At 44.6% G+C, this 21,226-nt stretch overlaps 1 protein-coding gene across 2 annotated transcripts in view; it reads left to right on the top strand.

Annotated features, from left to right (window-relative positions):
• The window catches only part of trpm2 (transient receptor potential cation channel, subfamily M, member 2), a 186,221-nt gene that overhangs the window by 59,955 nt on the left and 105,040 nt on the right, over positions 1–21,226 (top strand). For both annotated transcript variants that reach the window (XM_072578733.1, XM_072578735.1), the window contains exons 11-13: positions 2,485–2,587; positions 3,704–3,825; positions 8,569–8,925. In XM_072578733.1, the coding sequence (XP_072434834.1) occupies positions 2,485–2,587; positions 3,704–3,825; positions 8,569–8,925 (582 nt within the window). The remainder of the gene's footprint in view (positions 1–2,484; positions 2,588–3,703; positions 3,826–8,568; positions 8,926–21,226) is intronic.

Raw genomic sequence — 21,226 nt, 5'->3', positions numbered from 1 at the left:
TCATATACCCATCCAGATGCCTTTTAAATGTTGTAATTGTATGAGCCCCTACCACTTCCACACACGTACCACCCTCTGCATGAAAAAGTTGCCCCTTAGGTCTCTTTTATATCTTTCCCCTCTCACCTTAAACCTATGCCCTCTAGTTTTGGACTCCACAATCCCGGGGAAAAAAACTTTGTCTATTTATCCCATCCATGTCCCTCGTGATTTTATAAGCCTCTATAAGGTCACCCCTCAGCCTTCACAGTCCCCATCTATTGATATAGCTCAAACTCTCCAACCCTGGCAACTTCCTTGTAAATCTTTTCTGAACTATTTTAAGTTTCACAACATGCTTGGAGACCAGAATTGCACGCTGTATTCCGAAAGTGGCCTAACCAATGTCCTGTACAGCTGCAACATGATCTCCCAACTCCGTACTCAGTATGTTGACTCCATGGTTGAATTTTCCTTCTTACTGATGTCAGGCTAACTGGCCTACCGTTCTCTCTGTCTCTCTCTCCTGTCATCCATCATTTGATTACATTTGCCATCCTACCAATCCACAGGAGCTATTGTAGAACCTGGGAAACACTTGGAATTCAAAGCCAATGTATGCTCTTTCTCCATATCATCAGTTGACCGTCAAAACAGAGCCCAGTTATCCACCTTGGAATTTGCAAAACCATTTTGAATAAATTCCTTCTGTCCAGTCACCTCAGACAGTTGTTTCAAATCATTTTAGCTGTACATTCAGATTCTCACTTCCATCATCATTTATAAAAAACTGATGTCAAGTGTTTTTTTAAATAAACTCAGCATAACTTCATCACTCACAAGTTCCCCGTGAAAGACTCTTTTTTCACCTTTTAAACACCTCTTTATATTATCTACATTTTCACTTTCCTTTTCAACTTTAACTTTTTCTCTTCATGGCTAACTTTTAACTTAGTCTTTCATTTAGATATTGGGAACTGTTCTCCGCAAATGCCCCATTTACATGCTGTACAAACGCAAATCTGTTTTGTTGATTAGATCTGATAGTTGAAGCTTGAGTACAGATCTCAACTGAATAATCACATCTGGCATTACTGGGAGATCAGGACCAATTGCCAGTGGGGGGAAGATACGGGGAATAATGCACCCACAATTGCTAGATGTGGGGGATTTATACACACAAGTGACAGAGAACTCCTCCTGCTCCTGTTTCTTCTCAACAAGACCATAAAATGTCAGCTGTTTCGCCCTTCGAGTCTGCCTCGCAATTTAATGAGATCATGGCTAACCTGATAATCCTCAATTTCACCTTCCTGTCTATTCTCCTTAACACTTGATCCCCTTACTGAATAAAAATCTGTCTGTCTCAACCTTGCATCGATTTATTGATCCACCCTGTGCCCTAAAAAAATTCCACAGATTCACTATTCTCTTTGAGAAGAACCTCCTCCTCATCTCAGTCTTAAACGTGCAACCCCTTATTCTGAGATCATGCTCTGTGGTCCTAGACTCCCCCATTACTGTTCCAACCCTGAGCCATTAGCCTGATCCCCACTCCAACACTTTTCTTTCCACAAGTAAGCTTTACTCTTAAAATGCATATCCAGGAAAGATTATAAGACCACTTCAACTGGAATATTACATAACTTGAAAGAACACTCAACTTATTCTCTGGGCAAGCTGTACCACTTGATTCAGTTGATGTATGGGTAGTTCTGCTATTACGCAGTAGTTGCGTTCCTGTGTGAACCGCGCTACACAAAAATCACGCAATACAAATACACTTAAAAGTGTTGCAGGTATAGTCACGTTACAGACGACATACACTTTAAAAGTTTCTGTTTCAGAAAACGTGTCCTGCATTCACCCAATCGCCAATTGACATTAATGGAAGACATGTTAAAGCAGAACTACCTGTAGTTGTCTTACATATACAACTTACTTTATGTCAGGTGGACAGCCCAAGGGCAAAACATTTCAAATTGGAAAGCACAATTGATATAAAGTTCTCGAAGCATCATGTTCGAGATCTGCTATTTTCAATGTTCTGGAACACTCAGTAGTTCTGACTGTTGTTATCACAAGGATGTTTACATAGCTCCTATCCCAGCTGAATAGTTTCTGCTCATTTCCTATAATCATGCACCAACCCTTCGAGGAGCATCCCACCCAAATCCACCACTCACTCCACATGGCGTTTTGCCATGGCTAACTCAGCTAAACTGCACATCCCTGGACACAACAGGCAACATGATTTTAGCAAGGCCAATCCATGTAACCTAGAGAACACTGGAAAAACATGCAAACTCTACACAGAGTTCCTGGCACTGTGCCACTGTGCCTCCCCTCTTTGACCCTCTGAACCCATACTGGTATCTCTGTACTGCAAACCTCAGTCTCTTTGGCTGAGTTTCCCTTTTTGCTACCAGAAGCTGAGCAGATATATGTGTTACTGATTAACATAGCTGTAAAATCAGTAAATTACTGCTCGTCCTCTCTCCTCAGATTCAGGACATTGTTAGGATGAGGGAGCTGCTGACTGTTTTCAGGACGGAAAAGTCGAGTAATGATGAGTTGGATGTTGCCATTCTGGAGGCCTTGCTGAAAGGTGGGTGTGAACAGGTCCAGAATCTCAGAATGGTAGGGGCTAGATTCTCTGGTGTTTTCATGCTGGACCTTAACCTTGGGCTCCTGATACAGCCCTAAGGGACAACAGAGAGACAATAGACCAGATGCATCTCAGCAAGCGTTTTGACATGGCAGATGGGTTCAAACAGGAACCAAGCCTGATGTGTCTAATCCGGGCAGGAATCTGACCACTGTTTGTGTGGCTGGATGTTTGGAGAAGATTCTCAGTCCATTCACAAGCGACCCCTCCCCCCCCAAGTTGTGGAACTGAGGGAACTCATTCAAACATCATCTCCAATTGAGGCGAGCTTGGAAAAGCTGGAATTTCTAGGGTGACAGAGAATTGGGGCACAAAGGGAAAATGCAGCTAAGGTTAAATATGGTGCACTCAGCCAAGATTCAGACTCAACAATCAGAGAATTTTGGTTGAAGATTCATCCTGGGCTTAGTTGTTATTATTTATCAATGGGATATGGGCACTATTGCCTGGGCCAGAATTTATTGCCTGTTCTTAATGTCCTGGAGGACAGGTCGGGAACAAATTCATTGCTGCGTGTCCGGAGTCACACGTAGATCAGACCGGGCAAGTCTGGCAAATGTCCTTCCCAAAAGGACATAAGGAACCAGATGGAATTTGATGACAATCAACAATGGCCACCAGTAGACTAGATTTTTGTTATATTCTACTGTTCTTTTTAAATCAAATTCAAATTTCACCATCTGCCATGGTGCGATCTGAACCCACGTCCCCAGCGCGTGAAGCAAACAAACAGAATGCTGGAGAAACTCAGCAGGTCTGACAACATCTATGAGGAGAGAAAGCAGAGTTATTGTTTCCAGTCCGGTGGCCCTTCTTCAGAACTGAAAGTGTTCTGCTTCCCTCTTCGCAGATGCTGCCAGATCTGCAGAGTTTTTTTCCAGCAATTTGTGTTTCTGTTTTGATGTTAGTTTTGTTTCTTTGTTTTATTCCCAGGACATAAGCTCGGTGTTCTAGATTACTAGATCAGTGACATTAGCACTGCACCATAGTTTGTTTGCATTGCATCAGTCCCAAACATTTAACATGACCTGTTTCCCTTCTGTCTGGGTGCCTCAGCCTCTACTTCCCATGGGCACAAAGGCCAGGAGAACCTGGATCACCAGATGAAGCTGGCTGTGGCCTGGAACAGAGTGGACATTGCTAAAAGCACCATTTTCACCGATAACAAACATTGGAAGGTGAGTCCCAGTGTGCTTGGTGCAACATTCAGTCTTTATTGCAGGTCAAATTTCTTCTTTCTTGCAGATTCCTCGCCATGAGCTGACAAACCAATGGTAAGGACTGAAAAGGAGTCGGAAATGGAGACTCTTCCTTTTGGCCTGATGTGAAGTGGCCAAAATGTCAACCAGAATGTCAGGCATTGTTTGCTAATACTCTCATGCATCCCTGACAACCTCATTTGCTCACCAATGCAAATGTAATAGGATTAAGATTTTCTTGCCTTTTGAGAATCTAGCACTGGGACCAAACAGGGCGCTTTGCTCAACTTGGCATCAGTGAGTTTGGCGTTGCAGTGTTCCCAGAGACAGTCGCCCACTGAGTGATCTCTGTGCTCATGGTCATGTTCCTATGGCCTATATTATCGAGAACGGTCCAATAACTGGTCACTCACCAGGCATCAGCTAACTCAGTGGGTTCGTTTCTTTGAAGCAGCAAAGCATTGGAGTCATACCTGGCACAAAAGGAGATGGTTGTGGTTATTGGATGTCAGTCATCTCAGCTGCAGGAATTCCTCAGGGTCGTATCCTGGGCCCAAACCACCTTCAGCTGCTTCATCAATGACCTTCCCTCCATCATAAGGTCAGAAGTGGGGATGTTCAGCAATGATTGCACAGTGCTCAGCACTGATTGAGACTCCTTCGGTACTGAAGTTCAATTGCAACAAGATCTGGACAATTTCCAGGCTTTGGCTGACAAGTGATACATAACTTATGGCGACACAAAAATGCCATGTAGTGACCATCTCCAATAAGAGACAATCTAACCATCACCCCTTGATACTTATTGATGTTACTATCACTGAATGCCCCACTATCAACAACCTTGGGGTTACTATTAACCAGAAACTTAACTGGACTCGTTACATAAACACAATGACCACAACAGAAGGTCATAGGTTTGGAATATTGCAGTGAGCAAGTCCTGACTTCCCAAGGCCTGCTGACATCTACAAGACACAAGTCAGGAGTGTGATGGAATACTCCCCACTTGCCTGGATGGATTCAGCTCCAACAGCACTCAGGACAAAGCAGCTTGCTTGCTTGACATGATATCCACAAGCATCCACTCCCAGCAATGCAAATGCTCAGTTGCAGCAGTGTGTACTATCTACAAGATGCCTTGCAGAAATTCACCAAAGAACCTCAATCAGCACCTTCCAAAACCACAACCACTTCAATCTAGAAGAGCAAGGGGAGCAGCTATATGAGAAGATCTTCAAGTTCCTCCTCAAGTCACTCAACACCCTTAATTGGAAATATATCACCATTTCTTCACTGACGCTTGGTCAAAATTGTAGAATTCCCTCCTTAAGGCCATTGTAAGACTGCAGTGGTTCAAGAAGGCAGCTCAAGGGCAACTAGGAACAGGTAATAAATGCTGGCACAGCCAGCGAAACCCACATCCCATGAAGGAATAAAGAAAATTGCTAAGCTGATATGACCACAAAGCAACTATTTCTGTCTCAGAAACTTGCAAATCCACGGCAGAGGAACTGCCTAGAAAAGACACAACATTCTATGCACACAACATGTGGGATCCTTAAAGGCAAGGTACAGATACAGCATAAAGGACTCTCTCTGAGAATATAATCCGTGTTTCAATCTTTAAGTTGTTGTTTTGTGTGTTAAGTTTTGCATAGATAACCAATATTATGTTTTTAATCATAAATTTTGCCTGAAGAATCTCAACCACAGGATGACACAGTGGCTCAGTGGTTAGCACTGCTGCCTCACTGCATGATGGACCAGGGTTCGATTCCAACCTTGGGTGACTGTCGGTGCAGAGTTTGTATGTTATTCCTGTGTCTGTGTGAATTTCTACTCAGTGTTCTGGTCTCCTCCCATCATCCAAAAATGTGCAGATTAGGTGGATTAGTCATGTTAAATTGTCCACCGTGTCCAGGGATGCAGAGGCTAAGTGGATTAGACCACAAAAGATACAGAAATAGAGTAGGGGGCTGGATTTGGGTGGGATATTCTTCAGAGGGTCAGTGCAAAATTGGTTTCTTTCTGCACTGTAGGGATTCTAAGAAACAACCATGTAACCCGGTTGTAACTAGCTATTATACACTATGTTAAAATAATCATATACTAGGATGGGCTATTTATAATTAAGATGAGGGCAAATGTTTTTACCCAGAGAGTGGTGTGGCTGTGGAATTATCTGTCACAGGAAATGGTTAAGGCCAAACATTGGATGTTTTCAGGAAGAATTTAGATATAGTTCTTAACATTAAGGGGTTTCAAAGGATATGGGAGGAAGTGGATACAGGGACTGAGTTGATGATCTTGTTGACTGTTAAAGCAGGCTTGAAGGGCTGAAAGGCCTGTTTTGGCTCCTATTTTCTATTTTACTCCATTTCCTATTCAACACAGTCTCCCTTCCACCTAAAGACTTTATTAGGCATTGTTCTTTCTCCCCCCACCCCCACACCCACCCCACCATGACCAGCCTGCTGTCAGGAAGCTGTCCATTCTGAGCTTGCAGTAAAGTGCTTGGGAAGCCAAAAAATCTTTTGCTGATTGACAGCGAGCCCTCGCCCTCCTCCCATTCTCGCCAAGGAAACCTCCTTCCCAGCAGGAATGCTCAGAGAATTGGCCAAACATGGTTGTCTCTGAATTTTCCACACTCCAGCCGCGAATGGCCAGTACACAATTAACACTCTGTCCTCAAAATATTGCAATCCAACTCTTTAGCTTTTAATTTTCAAACCAGCCTAGTCCCTCCTGGACACTAATCCCTTTATCGTTCAAAGCAACGCCAATCTTCCCGGCCGGTAAATCTTGCATTTGCAATTCTCTCTACTTTTTTTTTGCTATTCCATTCCTTTTCATCCACGCTCCTTTCCCTTCCATGCTCCATTATCCATGTGGGGTTTTGTCAGCTCCTTTCTCAACACTGGTGTGATCGCTCATCCCTCAGGTTTCCTGTGTCTTTTCTGTTGTTGCCCTCAAGGATCTTGTGTCAGTTTTTTGCGCCTTACCGTCTGTTGGAAGTCAGTATCGTTGCTCCCAAATTTTACCCAGCTTCCTCTGCTGTTTGGCCAAGTGAGCAACCTATCCGTGTTTTAGCAGACAGCAGGCTGCTACAATGTGCTTATCTGAAAGCCCCTTAGATGCCCCTATTATATCGGCTTCCACCATTACATTGGCAGTGCGTTCCAAGCACTTACTGTGTAAAACAATTCGGCCCTCACATCTCATTTGAAGATCCCCCCTTGAAGGCATCCCTCTAATATCAGGCATTTCAATTCTGGGAAAGATATTCTGACTGCCAACCCTGTCTATGCCTCTCATAATTTTATGAACTTCTATTAGATCTCCCCTCAGGCTCCGCCTCTCCAGAGAAAACAATCCTGGTTTGTCCAGCCTCTCCTTAGAGGTCACTCTCTCCAATCCAAGCAACATCTTGGTAACCTCTTCTGTACCCTCTCCAAATCCAAAGTTGATTCAGGTTTGTTTGAACTCTCTAGTGGCACACTAGGAGTATCCCTACCCCTGGAACAGGAGACCTAGGTTCAAATCCCACCGGCTCTAGAGGTGTGTAATAACATCTCTGAACAGGTTGATTAGGCAAAGTAAGTTATTTTACAAAGAATCCAGAGAAGATTCACCAGGCTGATAATAGGTGTGGAGGGACTGTCTTATGGGGAGAGGTGTTTACTGTGCGACCACAAGGAGAGTGGGACTCGTGGGTGGAGAGAGCCTGTCCAACTCACCCAATTTCCTGATGCTGGGTCACCTTGCTGAGAGCGTTTGAACAAGGTAATCCTCACTCCCGTTGCTTTCTACCCTAGTCCCAGGAGCCCAATTCTCAACCTGAACACATTTCACTTGTGGTGTTTTCCTGCATGGTGAACCCCCCACTTTGTCCACTACTGGAGCTGGACCAGCCATGGTGGTCATGAATTGGCCACATTGAGGGCCTAGTTGATAGGGTGGATGAGGCATGCTGATCATGGGAGTATTAATTTAGCTGAGGTGGTGGTGGCAGCACCCAACTCTCTTCCCTCCTAGTGATTAAAATCCCCTCTGCCACCAAGCACCCCACTTGGACACCATAGTTTCCACTCTCAATTTTTAATTTCCCTTTGCTTCTCCGAACTCGGCCTACAGCACCTCATCCTGCTGTCTACCTTCTCATTTGTATCTTTCTTGAGCACAACCTCTGGCTATTCAACCTTGACACTGCAGATAGTTTTGTAACATCTTTGACTCTGGCACTAGGAAATCCTGGAGTCAAGTCTGCAGTCACACCAACAACTGTCTATTCCCTTAACAATGGCTTTTCTGATCCACCTCTTCCCCATCCTCTGCAGTTCAATTATCATTTGTGCCATACGCTTGACTCTGACTGATATCGCCATCAAAACCTTCATCAATATTGAGCATTGGCTAGTCAGCAAAGAGTACTCAGGCACTTGAGGATTCCACTTGTAAGAAGAAAAAGAATGAGATGGCAGAGGGTTTTTTGATAGAAATAGTGGGCAGCGAAATGGGGAAAAGGCACAAGACTGGCAGTAGGGAATATAATCAGTGTAGTAACGATGGCTTGAATCTGCACCATAACAATTCAGTGATAACCTGCACAGAGTAGTTTTCAGAACTGAAGCAGGTTACTGAGAGAAGGAGTCCTGCGTTGAAGGTGCATTCACTGTTCTTGACTCGACCCAGTAACTCATTTGTTTCTCTGCATGCCAGCCCCACCACCTCCACCAAGCCATGTTCGCGGCTCTCGTCAGTGACAAACCCGGCTTTGTGGAACTCTTCCTGGAGAATGGTGTGAACCTCCGGGAATTCCTCACGCCGGAAATCCTCGAGCGGCTCTACAACAACGTCCCACCCTACACTCTTTTGTACAAGAAGCTGCAGAAAGTGGTGCAAGGAGGAAAACAAACTCACGTCACTGATACGACAGACAGCAAAAGGAATGTCCTCCTGCACCATGTTTCCACAGTCCTCCAGGAGCTGCTCGGGGAATTCACTGAACCTCTCTACAGAACACTGAAAGATGTACAGGACAGAAAGAAGGTCAACAACACGGCAATAAAAATAAATGTAAGTACTTTAACTCTCAGGAAATGGAAACCACTCTCAGGTGTGGGTTAGGTCCAGAGTAATCTTCCTCCACTCTTTTCAACTCCCACAGTCCAAAGATGTGCAGGTTAGGGTGGATTGGCCATGCGAAATTGCCTGTAGTGTTAGGTGCAGGGGTAAATGTAGGGGAAAGGGTCTGGGTGGATTGCTCTTCGGAGGGTCGGTGTGGACTTGTTGGGCCGAAGGATCTGTTTCCACATTGTAAGTAATCTAATCTAATCTAAAAAAACTGAAAGTCAACCTACCTGAATACTGTCTCCCTCAAACGCATCCAGGACAGGAGTACCTCAGAGTTAGACACATAATTAAGCTTCCTCAACACCTTATCCATCAAAAACTCCCAGGACCGGCACAGCACAGGGTTAGATACAAAATAAAACTCTCTCTACTCTTTTAGTCTGAAATGTGAGCTCTGACTACTCCTTTAAACAGAAAGTAAAGCAATTCCCCCTTCCAACTTTTTCAGGATAAATCCAGAATGGGGTTAGAAACAGAGTGAAGCTCTTTCTACTCCTTTGGAGTGGAGTTCTGAAGAAGGGTCACTGGAACCGAAGAGTTAATCTCTCCACAAATGCTGCCAGACCTGCTGAGTTTTCCCAGAAATTACTGTTTTTGTTAATCCCAGGGCAGGGACAGCACAGGGTGAGATACAGAGTAAAGCTGCCTCTACACAGCACCCCTCCCCCCCAAACATTTCCTGGACAGGGACAGCACGGGGTTAGAAAGAGACTAAATTTCCTCCACCCTTTCAACTGAAAGTGAAGGTCCCTTGACACTGGCTCGATCAAGTGCACCCATGACAGGGACAGCATGCAGTTTGATACAGAGTAAAGCTACCCCTACATTGTCCCCATCCAGGACAGGGTGAGATACAAAGTTAATTTTCCTTTACACTGTTCCCATTAAACACATCCAGGACAAATACAGCATCAAGTTAGATGCAGAGTAAAGCTCCTTCTAAACTGTAGCTGTTAAGAATGCACAGAGTTAGATATAAAATAATGTCTCCCCTACATTGTCCCATCAAACACTTCCAGGAAGGGACACTGTTTGTTTTGATGCTGCCTGCGTTGGATATCGAGCAGATAGAACTGATTGTTTCTGGATGCAATTGGGCTGACTTTGAAATGAGGCCCTTACAGCAATGTGGTTGAGCTCAGTTCCACGTGAGGAGCAGATTGAACAATGACAAGTTCAGTGCTTCCCACAGAACTCTCATACAATAAATATCTGTAATTAGGATAACCACGAAACAATTGCCAATTGTCAAAAAAAACACCCATGTGGTTTACTAATGTCCTTCAGGGAAGGAAATTGCCATCCTTGCATAGTCTGGCCTACATGTGACTCTTGACCCACAGCAATGTGGTTGACACGCTTTACAAGGATGTTGCCAGGATTGGAGGATTTGAGCTATAGGGAGAGGCTGAATAGGCTGGGGCTGTTTTCCCTGGAACTTTTGGAGGCTGAGTGGTGACCTTATAGAGGTTTATAAAATCATGAGGGGCATTGATAGAGTAAATAGACAAGGTCTTTTCCCTGGGGTGGGGGGAGTCCAGAACTAGAGGGCATAGTTTTAGGATGAGAGGGGAAAAAATTAAAAAGGGACCTAAGCATCAACATTTTCATGCAAAGGGTGGTGCATGTATGGAATGAGCTGCCAGAGGAAGTAGTTGAGATTGGTACAATTGCAATGTTTGAAAGCATCTGGATCGGGATACGAATTGGAAGGGTTGACAGGGATATGAGCCAAGTGCTGGAAAATGGGATTAGATTTAAGTGGTCTATTTGGGAATAGTGGGAATGTAGGTTAGGGCAGTTGAATGTTCCTCATGCAGTATGCGGGAGATAAGGGTCACCTCTGGTGTCCCTGCTGGCTTCATTTGTGGGAAGTGCACACAACTCCAGCTCCTTGAGAAACATGTTAGGGAACTGGAGCTGGAGCAGGATGAATTTCAGATCATTCAGGAGGCGGAGGGGGTTATTGAGAGGAGTTACAGGAAAGTTGTTACTCCACAGCCACATGAAGAAGGTGGATAGGTTACCATCAGGGGTAGGAAAGGGAACTGGCAGGCAGTGCAGAGGTCTCCTGAGGTGATTCCTTGTTGGGGGTCAGTGAGGACTTACCAGCAGTAATTAATGGGGCACGGTTCTCTGGCGCAGAGTCTGTCTCTGTTTCTTAGACAAAAAGATGAAGAGGAGCAGAGCTTTAGTCACTGGGGATACTAGAGTTAGGGGGTGCAGATGGGAGGTTCTGTAAGAACGAGAGCAAGACTCACGATTGGTTTGTTGCCTCACAGGTTTGTGATGTCTCTGATTCTGTTTTCGGGATCCTGGAGGAGGAGCAGGGCGGGGCGTGGTCCACTGAGGCACCACATTGGTAGGAAGAAAGGTGGGGATCTAAGGCAGAAATTCAGGGAGCTAGGATGGAAGCTTAGAGCTAGAACAAACAGAGTTGTTATCTCTGGTTTGTTGCCCATATCACGTGTTCATGAAATGAGGAACAGGGAGAGCACAGAGCTGAACACGTGGCTGCAGGGATGGTGCAGGAGAGAGGGTTTCAGATTGTTGGATAATTGGAGCTCTTTCAGAGGGAAGGTGGGACCTCTACAAACAGGAATGGTCTTCACCTGAACCAGAGGGGTACCAATATCCTAGGGGGATATTTGCTAATACTCTTTGGGATCATTTAAACTAATGCAGCAGGAGGAGGATAGGAGGTGGAGGGTAGCGAGGTCAGGGATAGGTTTACAAGTTCGCGAGAGGGCACCAGCAATCAGGATGTTAGGTTGAAATGTGTGCACTTCAATATCAGGAGCATCTGGAATAAAGTGGGTGAACTTGCAGCATGGTTTGGTACCTAGGATTTCAATGCTGTGGCCATTTCAGAGACATGGCTAGAGGAGGGACAGGAATGGTTGTTGCAGGTTCTGGGATTTAGATGTTTCAGTAAGGACAGAGAAGATGGTAAAAGGGGAGGGGGTGATGTGGCATTTATAGTCAAGGGTATATTACAGCAACTGAGGACTCACCCACTGAGGTAGTTTGGGCTGAGGTTAGAAACAGGAAAGGAGAGATCACCGTGTTAGGAGTTTTCTATCGGCTTCCGAATTGTTCCAGGGATGTAGAGGAAAGGATAGCAAAAATGATTCTCAGTTTGAGTGAGTGTAACATAGCAGTTGTTATGGGGGACTTTAACTTTCCCAATATTGACTGGGAATACTATAGTTCAAGTAGTTTAGATGGGTCAGTTTTTCTTCAATGTGGGCAGGATGGTTTTCTGACAGTACATAGACAGGCCAACAAGGGGCAATGCCATTTTGGATTTGGTACTGGCCAGGTGCTAGATTTGGAGGTAGGTGAGCACTTTGGTGATACTGACCACAATTTGGTTATTTTTACAATAGTCATGGGCAGGGATAGGGGTATAACTGGGGGAAAGGCAATTATGATGCATAGAATAGGGAAGGAAACTACAGGGGATGGGCACAATTGAAATGTGAAGCTTATTCAAGGAACAGCTACTGGAGGTCCTCGAGAAGTAGATACCTATCAGGCAAGGGGGTAGTTGTCGAGAAAGGGAGCCGTGGTTTGGTAAAGAAGTTGAAGCTTTTATCAAGAGGAAGAAGGTGGTTTATGTGAGGATGAGGCATGAAGGCTTAGTTAGAACATAGAACATAGAACATAGAACATAGAAGAATACAGCGCAGTACAGGCCCTTCGGCCCTCGATGTTGCGCCGATCAAAGCCCACCTAACCTACACTAACCCACTATCCTCCATATACCTATCCAATGCCCGCTTAAATACCCATAAAGAGGGAGAGTCCACTACTGCTACTGGCAGGGCATTCCATGAACTTACGACTCGCTGAGTGAAGAACCTACCCCTAACATCAGTCCTATATCCTTAATTTAAAGCTATGCCCCCTTGTAATCGCTGACTCCATACGTGGAAAAAGGTTCTCACTGTCAACCCTATCTAACCCCCTAATCATCTTGTACACCTCTATCAAGTCACCCCTAAACCTTCTTTTCTCCAATGAAAACAACCCCAAGTGCCTCAGCCTTTCCTCATAGGATCTTCCTACCATACCAGGCAACATCCTGGTAAACTTCCTCTGCACCCGTTCCAGTGCCTCCACATCCTTCCTATAGTATGGCGACCAAAACTGCACACAATATTCCAGATGCGGCCGCACCAGAGTCTTATACAACTGCAGCATGACCTCAGGACTCCGGAACTCAATTCCTCTACCAATAAAAGTCAGTACGCCATATGCCTTCTTCACTGCACTATTTACCTGGGTGGCAACTTTCAGAGATCTGTGTACATGGACACCAAGATCCCTCTGCTCTTCCACACTACCAAGTAGTCTACCATTAGCCCAGTAATCCATCTTTTTATTACTCTTACCAAAGTGAATCACTTCACACTTAGCTACATTGAACTCCATTTGCCACCTTTCTGCCCAGCTCTGCTGCTTCTCTATATCCTGCTGTAACCTGCCATATCCTTCCTCACTGTCTACAACTCCTCCGACTTTCGTATCATCCGCAAACTTGCTCACCCAACCTTCTAACCCTTCCTCCAGGTCATTTATAAAAATGACAAACAGCAATGGTCCCAAAACAGATCCTTGCGGAACACCGCTAGTGACGGCACTCCAAGATGAACCTTTGCCATCAACTACTACCCTCTGTCTTCTTCCAGCCAGCCAATTCCTAATCCAAACCTCCAACTCACCCTCAATGCCATATCTCTGTATTTTCTGCAGTAGCCTACCATGGGGGACCTTATCAAACGCCTTACTAAAATCCATATGTACCACATCTACCGCTTTCCCCTCATCTACCTCCTTAGTCACCTTCTCAAAGAATTCAATAAGGTTTGTGAGGCATGACCTGCCTTTCACAAAACCATGCTGACTATCCTTGATCACATCATTCTTATCCAGATGTGCATAAATCCTATCCCTTACAATTCTCTCTAAGACTTTGCCCACAACAGAAGTGAGACTCACTGGCCTATAGTTACTAGGATTATCCCTACTCCCCTTCTTGAACAAGGGAACCACGTTTGCTAGCCTCCAGTCCTCTGGCACTACTCCTGTAGACAAAGAGGACACAAAAATCAAGGCCAATGGCTCTGCAATCTCCTTCCTTGCTTCCCGGAGAATCCTAGGATAAATGCCATCAGGCCCAGGGGACTTATCTATTTTCACCCTTGCCAGAGTTTCCAACACCTCTTCTCTACATATCTCAAAGCCATCCATTCTACTTATTCGTGCCTCAGTATTCATATCGACAACAATGTCCTGTTCCTGAGTGAATACTGACGAAAAGTATTCATTCAGTGCCTCCCCAATCTCTTCAGCCTCCACACGCAACTTCCCATTATTATCCTTGATTGGACCTATTCCTACCCTAGTCATTCTTTTATTCCTAACATACCTATAGAAAGCCTTACGGTTTTCCCTAATCCTACCAACTAAGGACCTTTCATGTCCCCTCCTTGCTGCTCTTAGCTCTCTCTTCAGGTCCTTCCGGGCTACCTTATAACTCTCAATCGCCCCTATTGAACCTTCACGCCTTATCTTTACAAAGGTCGCCCTCTTCCATTTAGCAAGGGATTCCAACTCCTTATTAAACCACGGCTCCCTCACACGACCCTTTCCTCCCTGCCTGATAGGTACGTACTTATCAAGGACACTCAATAGTTGCTCCTTGAACAAGTTCAACATATCAAGTACTCTCTTGCCTTGGAATCTACTTTTCCAATCCACACATCCTAAGTCATGTCTCAACGCATCATAATTTCCCTGCCCCCAGCTATAACTCTTGCCCTGTCGTACACACTTATCCCTCTCCATCACTAGAGTAAAAATCACCGAATTGTGGTCACTGTCCCCAAAGTGCTCACCTACCTCTAGTTCTAATACCTGGCCTGGTTCGTTACCCAGAACCAAATCCAGTATGGCCTCACCTCTTGTTGGCTTATCTACATATTGTGTCAGGAAACTCTCCTGCACACATTGCACAAACACTGACCCATCTAACGAACTTGAGCTATAGCTTTCCCAATCAATATCAGGAAAGTTAAAGTCTCCCATAACAATCACCCTATTACTGTCACTCTTCTCCTGAATCATCTTCGCAATCCTTTCTTCAACGATTCTAGGACTATTAGGAGGCCTGTAAAAGACTCCTAACAGGGTGACCTCACCTCTCCTATTCCTAACCTCAACCCAAACTACCTCAGATGGCAATTCTTCGTCCATCTTCCTTTCCACCGCTGTAATACTATCTTTGACAAGCAAAGCCACATCCCCCCCTCTTTTACCCCCACCTCTGACCCTACTAAAACATTTAAACCCTGGAACCTGCAACAGCCAATCCTGTCCCTGATCTAGCCACATCTCCGTAATAGCCACAACATCGAAGTCCCAGGTACCAACCCACGCTGCGAGTTCACCTACCTTATTTCGTATACTTCTGGCATTAAAGTATACACACTTCAAGCCACTCTTCTGTTTACAGGCACCCTCCTTTAAGATTGATGCCATATTCCTAACCTCCCTACACTCCAGATCCTGCACCCTAAAGCTACAGTCTGGGTTCCCATGCCCCTGCAGAGTTAGTTTAAACCCCCCCCAAGAGCACTAGCAAACCTCCCCCCAAGGATACTGGTGCCCCTCAGGTTCAGGTGCAGACCATCCTGTTTATAGAGGTCCCACCTTCCCCAGAAAGAACCCCAGTTATCCAAGTACCGAAATCCCTCCCTCCTGCACCATCCCTGTAGCCACGCATTTAATTGTTCTCTCTCCCTATTCCTCGGCTCTCTATCACGTGGCACGGGTAACAAACCAGAGACAACAACTCTGTTCGTTCTAACTCTGAGCTTCCAACCTAGCTCCCTAAAAGCCTGTCTAACATCCTCAGCACTCCTCCTACCTATGTCATTGGTGCCAATATGGACCACGACTTCAGGCTTCTCCCCCTCCCCCTTAAGGACCCGGAAAACACGATCAGAGACATCACGTACCCTTGCACCTGGGAGGCAACATACCAAACGTGAGTCTCTCTCGTTCCCACAAAACCGCCTATCTGTGCCCCGAACTATCGAGTCCCCAATTATTATTGCTCTGCTCTTCTCCACCCTTCCCTTCTGAGTAGCGGGGACAGGCTCCGTGCCAGAGGCCTGAACCCAGTTACTTACCCCTGGTAAGTCGTCCCCCCCACAAGTATCCAAAACGGTATACTTGTTCTTGAGGGGAACGACCACAGGGGGTCCCTGCACTGGCTGCTTCCTCCCAGTCCCCCTCACTGTCACCCATCTATCTGCCATCTTTGGAGTTACTACTTCCCTATAGCTCCGATCTATGACCCCCTCTGCCTCCCGAATGATCCGAAGTTCATCCAACTCCAGCTCCAGTTCCCTAACACGGTCTTGGAGGAGCTGGAGATGGGTGCACTTCCTGCAAGTGTAATCAGCAGGGACGTCCATGGCATCCCTCACCTCATACATGTTGCAGGAGGAAGATTGCACTGCCTTCACTGCCATCCCTCTAAAGCTAACCTTTATTTTAAAACAAAACTGGGTCTAAAGAATACAACAAGCAAAATTCAGCACTTACCTACTTACCACAACGGATCTTATTATTAGGTTAGAGGAGGAGGGCGGGTGGGCTTAAGAGTTATAAATTAGCCAGAAAAGATCTAAAGAAATGGCTAATAAAGAGCCAGGAGACATGAGAAGTTGTACATCCGTAAGGGGAATGGGAGACTGTGATCTGGAAATAAAATGTGAGGGGATTCGAGGCAGTGAAGAGCTGGTTTGTGGTTATTCATGATTGAGGAGTTGGGTGTTGCTTACTCAGGAGAGTGAGTGAAGAGAAAAGATTGGTTACTTAGGGGAATAAGTGAAGAGTTGGGATTGGTTATTCTAGAGAGTGGGCAAAGAGCTCTGATTGGTTATTATAGAGTCATAGAGATGTACAGCACAGAAACAGACCCTTCGGTCCAACTTGTCTATGCCAACCAGATATCCCAACCCAATCTAGTCCCACTTGCCAGCACCTGGCCCATATCCCTCCAAACCCTTCCTATTCATATACCCATCCAGATGCCTTTTAAATATTGCAATTGTACCAGCCTCCACCACTTCCTCTGGCAGCTCATTCCATACACATACCATTTCCTGCGTGAAGAAGTTGCCCCTTAGGTCCCTTTCATATCTTTCCAATCTCACCCTATGCCGTCTAGTTCTGGATTCCCCCATCCCAGGGAAAAGACTTTGTCTATTTATCTTATCCATGCCCCTCATGATTTTATAAACCTCTAGAAGATCAGCCCTCAGGCTCTGACACTCCAGGGAAAACAGCCCCAGCCTATTCAACCTCTCCTTATAGCTCAAATCCACCTGTGAGAAACAAAGCTCACACACCTCAATAATTGCAGTCCGAGACAAAATCTAAATCAGCAGTGTCCTTTATTTTACACTTGCAAGTGGGTGAGATGTCCAGTGCCTATAAGGTAGAGGACATACACACACCAAGTTCAATTCATACATAATATTTATATGATTTGATGTCTTTTGTTTTACATCGCTCCTCCCCTGCTTACATCGTCCACTTCCCTAAGACCGGCCCCCATTACCCCTGTTTATCTCTTGCCTTATCCGGCCTTGTCTGTGACGAAATGCTTATTTCTGGCCTCACAAGGCTGTTTGACCTCATCCTGCTGTAGGTCATTGTTAGGCATATTCTTTCTTCATCATTATCTACCCCCTTCATCTGTGCCTTTCCCGAGGCCGTTCTGATCCCTATGACCCTTTTAATTGGGGTTTGTTCCTGTGTTTTTGTAAAAGTGGGAAGCAAATGTTTATACCTACTGTTTGTACAGGCGTATCGAGCTTAACTTCATCCCCTCACAACATCTTATCTATTTGCCCGTAATGTCTACCATTGTTTTGCTGGCACATCTCATTCTGACATACAATTTTAGCTAATACAAAAACAATTATATATTTCCTCCACATCGTTTCCATTCTTGTTGACACAGCTCGTGGCTAAAACAATTACACACTGGTGTGAGTTCATTTTACTTTGTAAAATGGAATTGGCGAATTGCAGAAGTAACATTAATTTACCTATATCCCACACACCAACCCTGGCAACATCCTTCTAAATCTTTTCTGAACCCTTTCAAGTTTCACAATATCTTTCCAAAGGAAGGAGACCAGAATTGCACACAACATTATAAAAGTGGCCTTTCCAACTCCTGTGCTCAATATTGTGACCAATAAAGGAAAGCATACCAAACACCTTCACTATCCCATCTACCTGTGAATCCACTTTCAAGGAGCTATGAACCTGCACTCCAAGGTCTCTTTGTTCAGCAACACTCCTTAGGACCTTACCATTAAGTGTATAAGTCCTGCCAAGATTTGTTTTCCCAAAATACAGCACCTCACATTTATCTAAATTAAACTCTATCTCCCACTTCTCAGTTCATTAGCCCATCTGATCAAGTTCCTTTTGTAATCTGAGGTAACCTTCTACACTTGTCCACTACACCTCCAATTTTGGTGTAATCTGCAAACTTACTATCTATACCTCTTATACTCACCTCTAAATCATTTATATAAATGATGAAAGGTAGTGGACCCAGCACCGATCCTTGTGGCACTCCACTAGGCACAGGCCTCCAGTCTGAAAAATCTGAAGAATGAGTTGAGTTGGGATTGGCTGTTCTGGAGAGTGAGTGAAGAGCTATGATTGGTTACTTTGGAAATTGAATGTGCAGTTGGAATTGGTTGCTTGTACAACCAACAGTGTGAGGGTGAGCAGATCATGTTACAATTGTTGTCTTAGTGATTGTTGCCTCAGTGTGCAGCCAGAACTCAGCTCTTCATTGGCTTTTCAGGCCATCTTGGAGGGTAGATGACATCAGTTTAATATCTCATTAGAAAGTGGCAGAAATTTGCACTATTTAACATCCTATAAGGCAGTTTAATGCCATAGTTGCCTGGGAAGCTAAGTGAGAAATGGGACTAATCTCTTTCAAAGAACCACCCTGAAAACAACAAATGCTGGAGATCACAGCGGGTCAGACAACATCTATGGAGAGAGAGCAAGCTAATGTTTTAAGTCTAGATGGCCTGTTGAATAGTCATTTAGACTCAAAGTCTTAGCTTGCTCTCTCTCCATGGATGCTGTCTGACCCACTGTGTTTTTAATTGCAGATTCTAGCATCTGCAGTAATTTGCTCCTACATTGTGCAAAATAGCTTCATTGCTTTAATTCTATAAACTGCTGGGATTGGTGGGAAGGGCCACAAAGCTTCTGTTAATGGCCAAACAGCACACCAAGACATCTTGATACTACATGATGCACCTGTGCAAGCATTGACAAGGTGATGCTGTGACTATTATTGATGTTCCCATTGCTCAATGCTGGGGCCTCAGCGATTCACGTCAATGTTATCTGGAGAGAGCCAGCATGGTGATAATACAAAGCTAGATGGGAATGGAGACTGCACAAAGATAGATTAGATTACTTACACTGTGGAAACAGGCCCTTCGGCCCAACAAGTTTACACTACCCCGCCGAAGCACAACCCACCCATACCCTTACCTAACACTACGGGCAATTTAGCATGGCCAATTCACCTGACCTGCACATCTTTGGACTGTGGGAGGAAACCGGAGCACCCGGAGGAAACCCACACAGACACAGGGAGAATGTGCAAACTCCATACAGTCAGTAGCCTGAGGGGGGAGTTGAACCCGGGTCTCTGGCGCTGTGACGCAGCAGTGCTAACCACTGTGCCACCCAGATATAGATGGGTTAACTCTGTGAACAACTTGGAAAACAACATATGATGTTGCAAGGTGGGAGATTGTTCAGTTCAGCTGAAAGAATGGAAATGCAGATGTTTTTTGGAAAACTTTGAAACTTTGGAATCTTGATATTCGAAAGGTCTTGGGCGTTTTCATCCAAGGGCCACAGAATCATCATATGTGTACAGATTGGGAAAGTATGTAACATATTGGCCTTTAGTCAAAGAGAGTGGAGTGCAGAATTAAGGAAGTCTTGTTACAATTGTGTGGGGCTTTGTTGGGACTACATCTAGAAAACTGTATGTAGTTATGGTCTCATTTTTAAGAAAGGAGAGACTTTCACAAGAGATGGTACAGTGAGGTTTCCCTTGTTTTGTTCCTGGTAAGAGGAAATGGTCCTGGGATGGACGGGAGTAAATTGCATTAGTTTTCTCTGGGTTTCGAAGAATACGAGATAATTCCATTGAAAAATTCCAGATTCTAGTGGGGAGTAACAGGGATGTCACTGACAGGTTCTTTACCTGTAGCTGGGGAATTGAGAATACTGGGACTTAGCAGGGTAAGAATACTGGTCATTTAGAAATGAAAAAAATTTGCTTTGCTTGGAGGATTATGTATATTTGGTGTTGCCCGCCCCGAAGAATGTCAATGCTGCATACAAACAAGCAACAACAGTAGGTCACTCAGTCCTTCAAGCCTACTCTGCCATTCAATAACATTGTGGCTGATTTAATTTTAACTTCAACTCTATATTCCTGCACATCCCCAATAAATGTTCATTACCTTGGTAGTTAAGAATCTATCTACCTCTACCTTAACAATATTTTAAAGATTCTGCATCCACTCATTCTTGAGGAAGGGCATTCCAAAGACTCTCAATCCTCTCGGCAAAACAAAATTTCCTCATTTCTGTTTTAAATAAACATCCCAGTATTTGTAAATGATGACCCCTAGTTCTGGATGACTTCACAAGAGGAAATATCCTTTCTACATTCACCCGGTCAAGTTCCCTCATGATCTTATATGTTTCAATTAAGTCACCTCTGACTCTTCTTGCCTTGCCTGCCTAGCCTTTCCTCATAAGGTAATCCATTCCTTCCAGGTATTAATCTAGTAAGCATTAACATTGTTCCTGAAGTACAGTTACCAGTACTGTACACAGTACTACAGATGCAGTCTCGTCAATGTCCTGTCTAACTGAAGCATAACTTCCCTACTCTGATATATAACTCCCCTCACAATAAAACATTACATTCTATTAGCTTTCCTGATTACTTGCTGTACCTGCATACTAACCTTCTATCATTCATGTACCAGGACACTCAAATCTCTCTGCATCTCAGACCTCTGCAACCTCTCACTCTTTTGATACTTTGCTTCTTTTTAATAATTCTTCTTGCCAAAATGAACAGCTTCATACT

The sequence above is a fragment of the Chiloscyllium punctatum genome, chromosome 10 (assembly GCF_047496795.1).
Source record: "Chiloscyllium punctatum isolate Juve2018m chromosome 10, sChiPun1.3, whole genome shotgun sequence".
Taxonomy (NCBI): Eukaryota; Metazoa; Chordata; class Chondrichthyes; order Orectolobiformes; family Hemiscylliidae; genus Chiloscyllium; species Chiloscyllium punctatum.
Note: the sequence above shows the minus strand (reverse complement) of the source record. Positions and strands in the feature narration are given on the sequence as shown.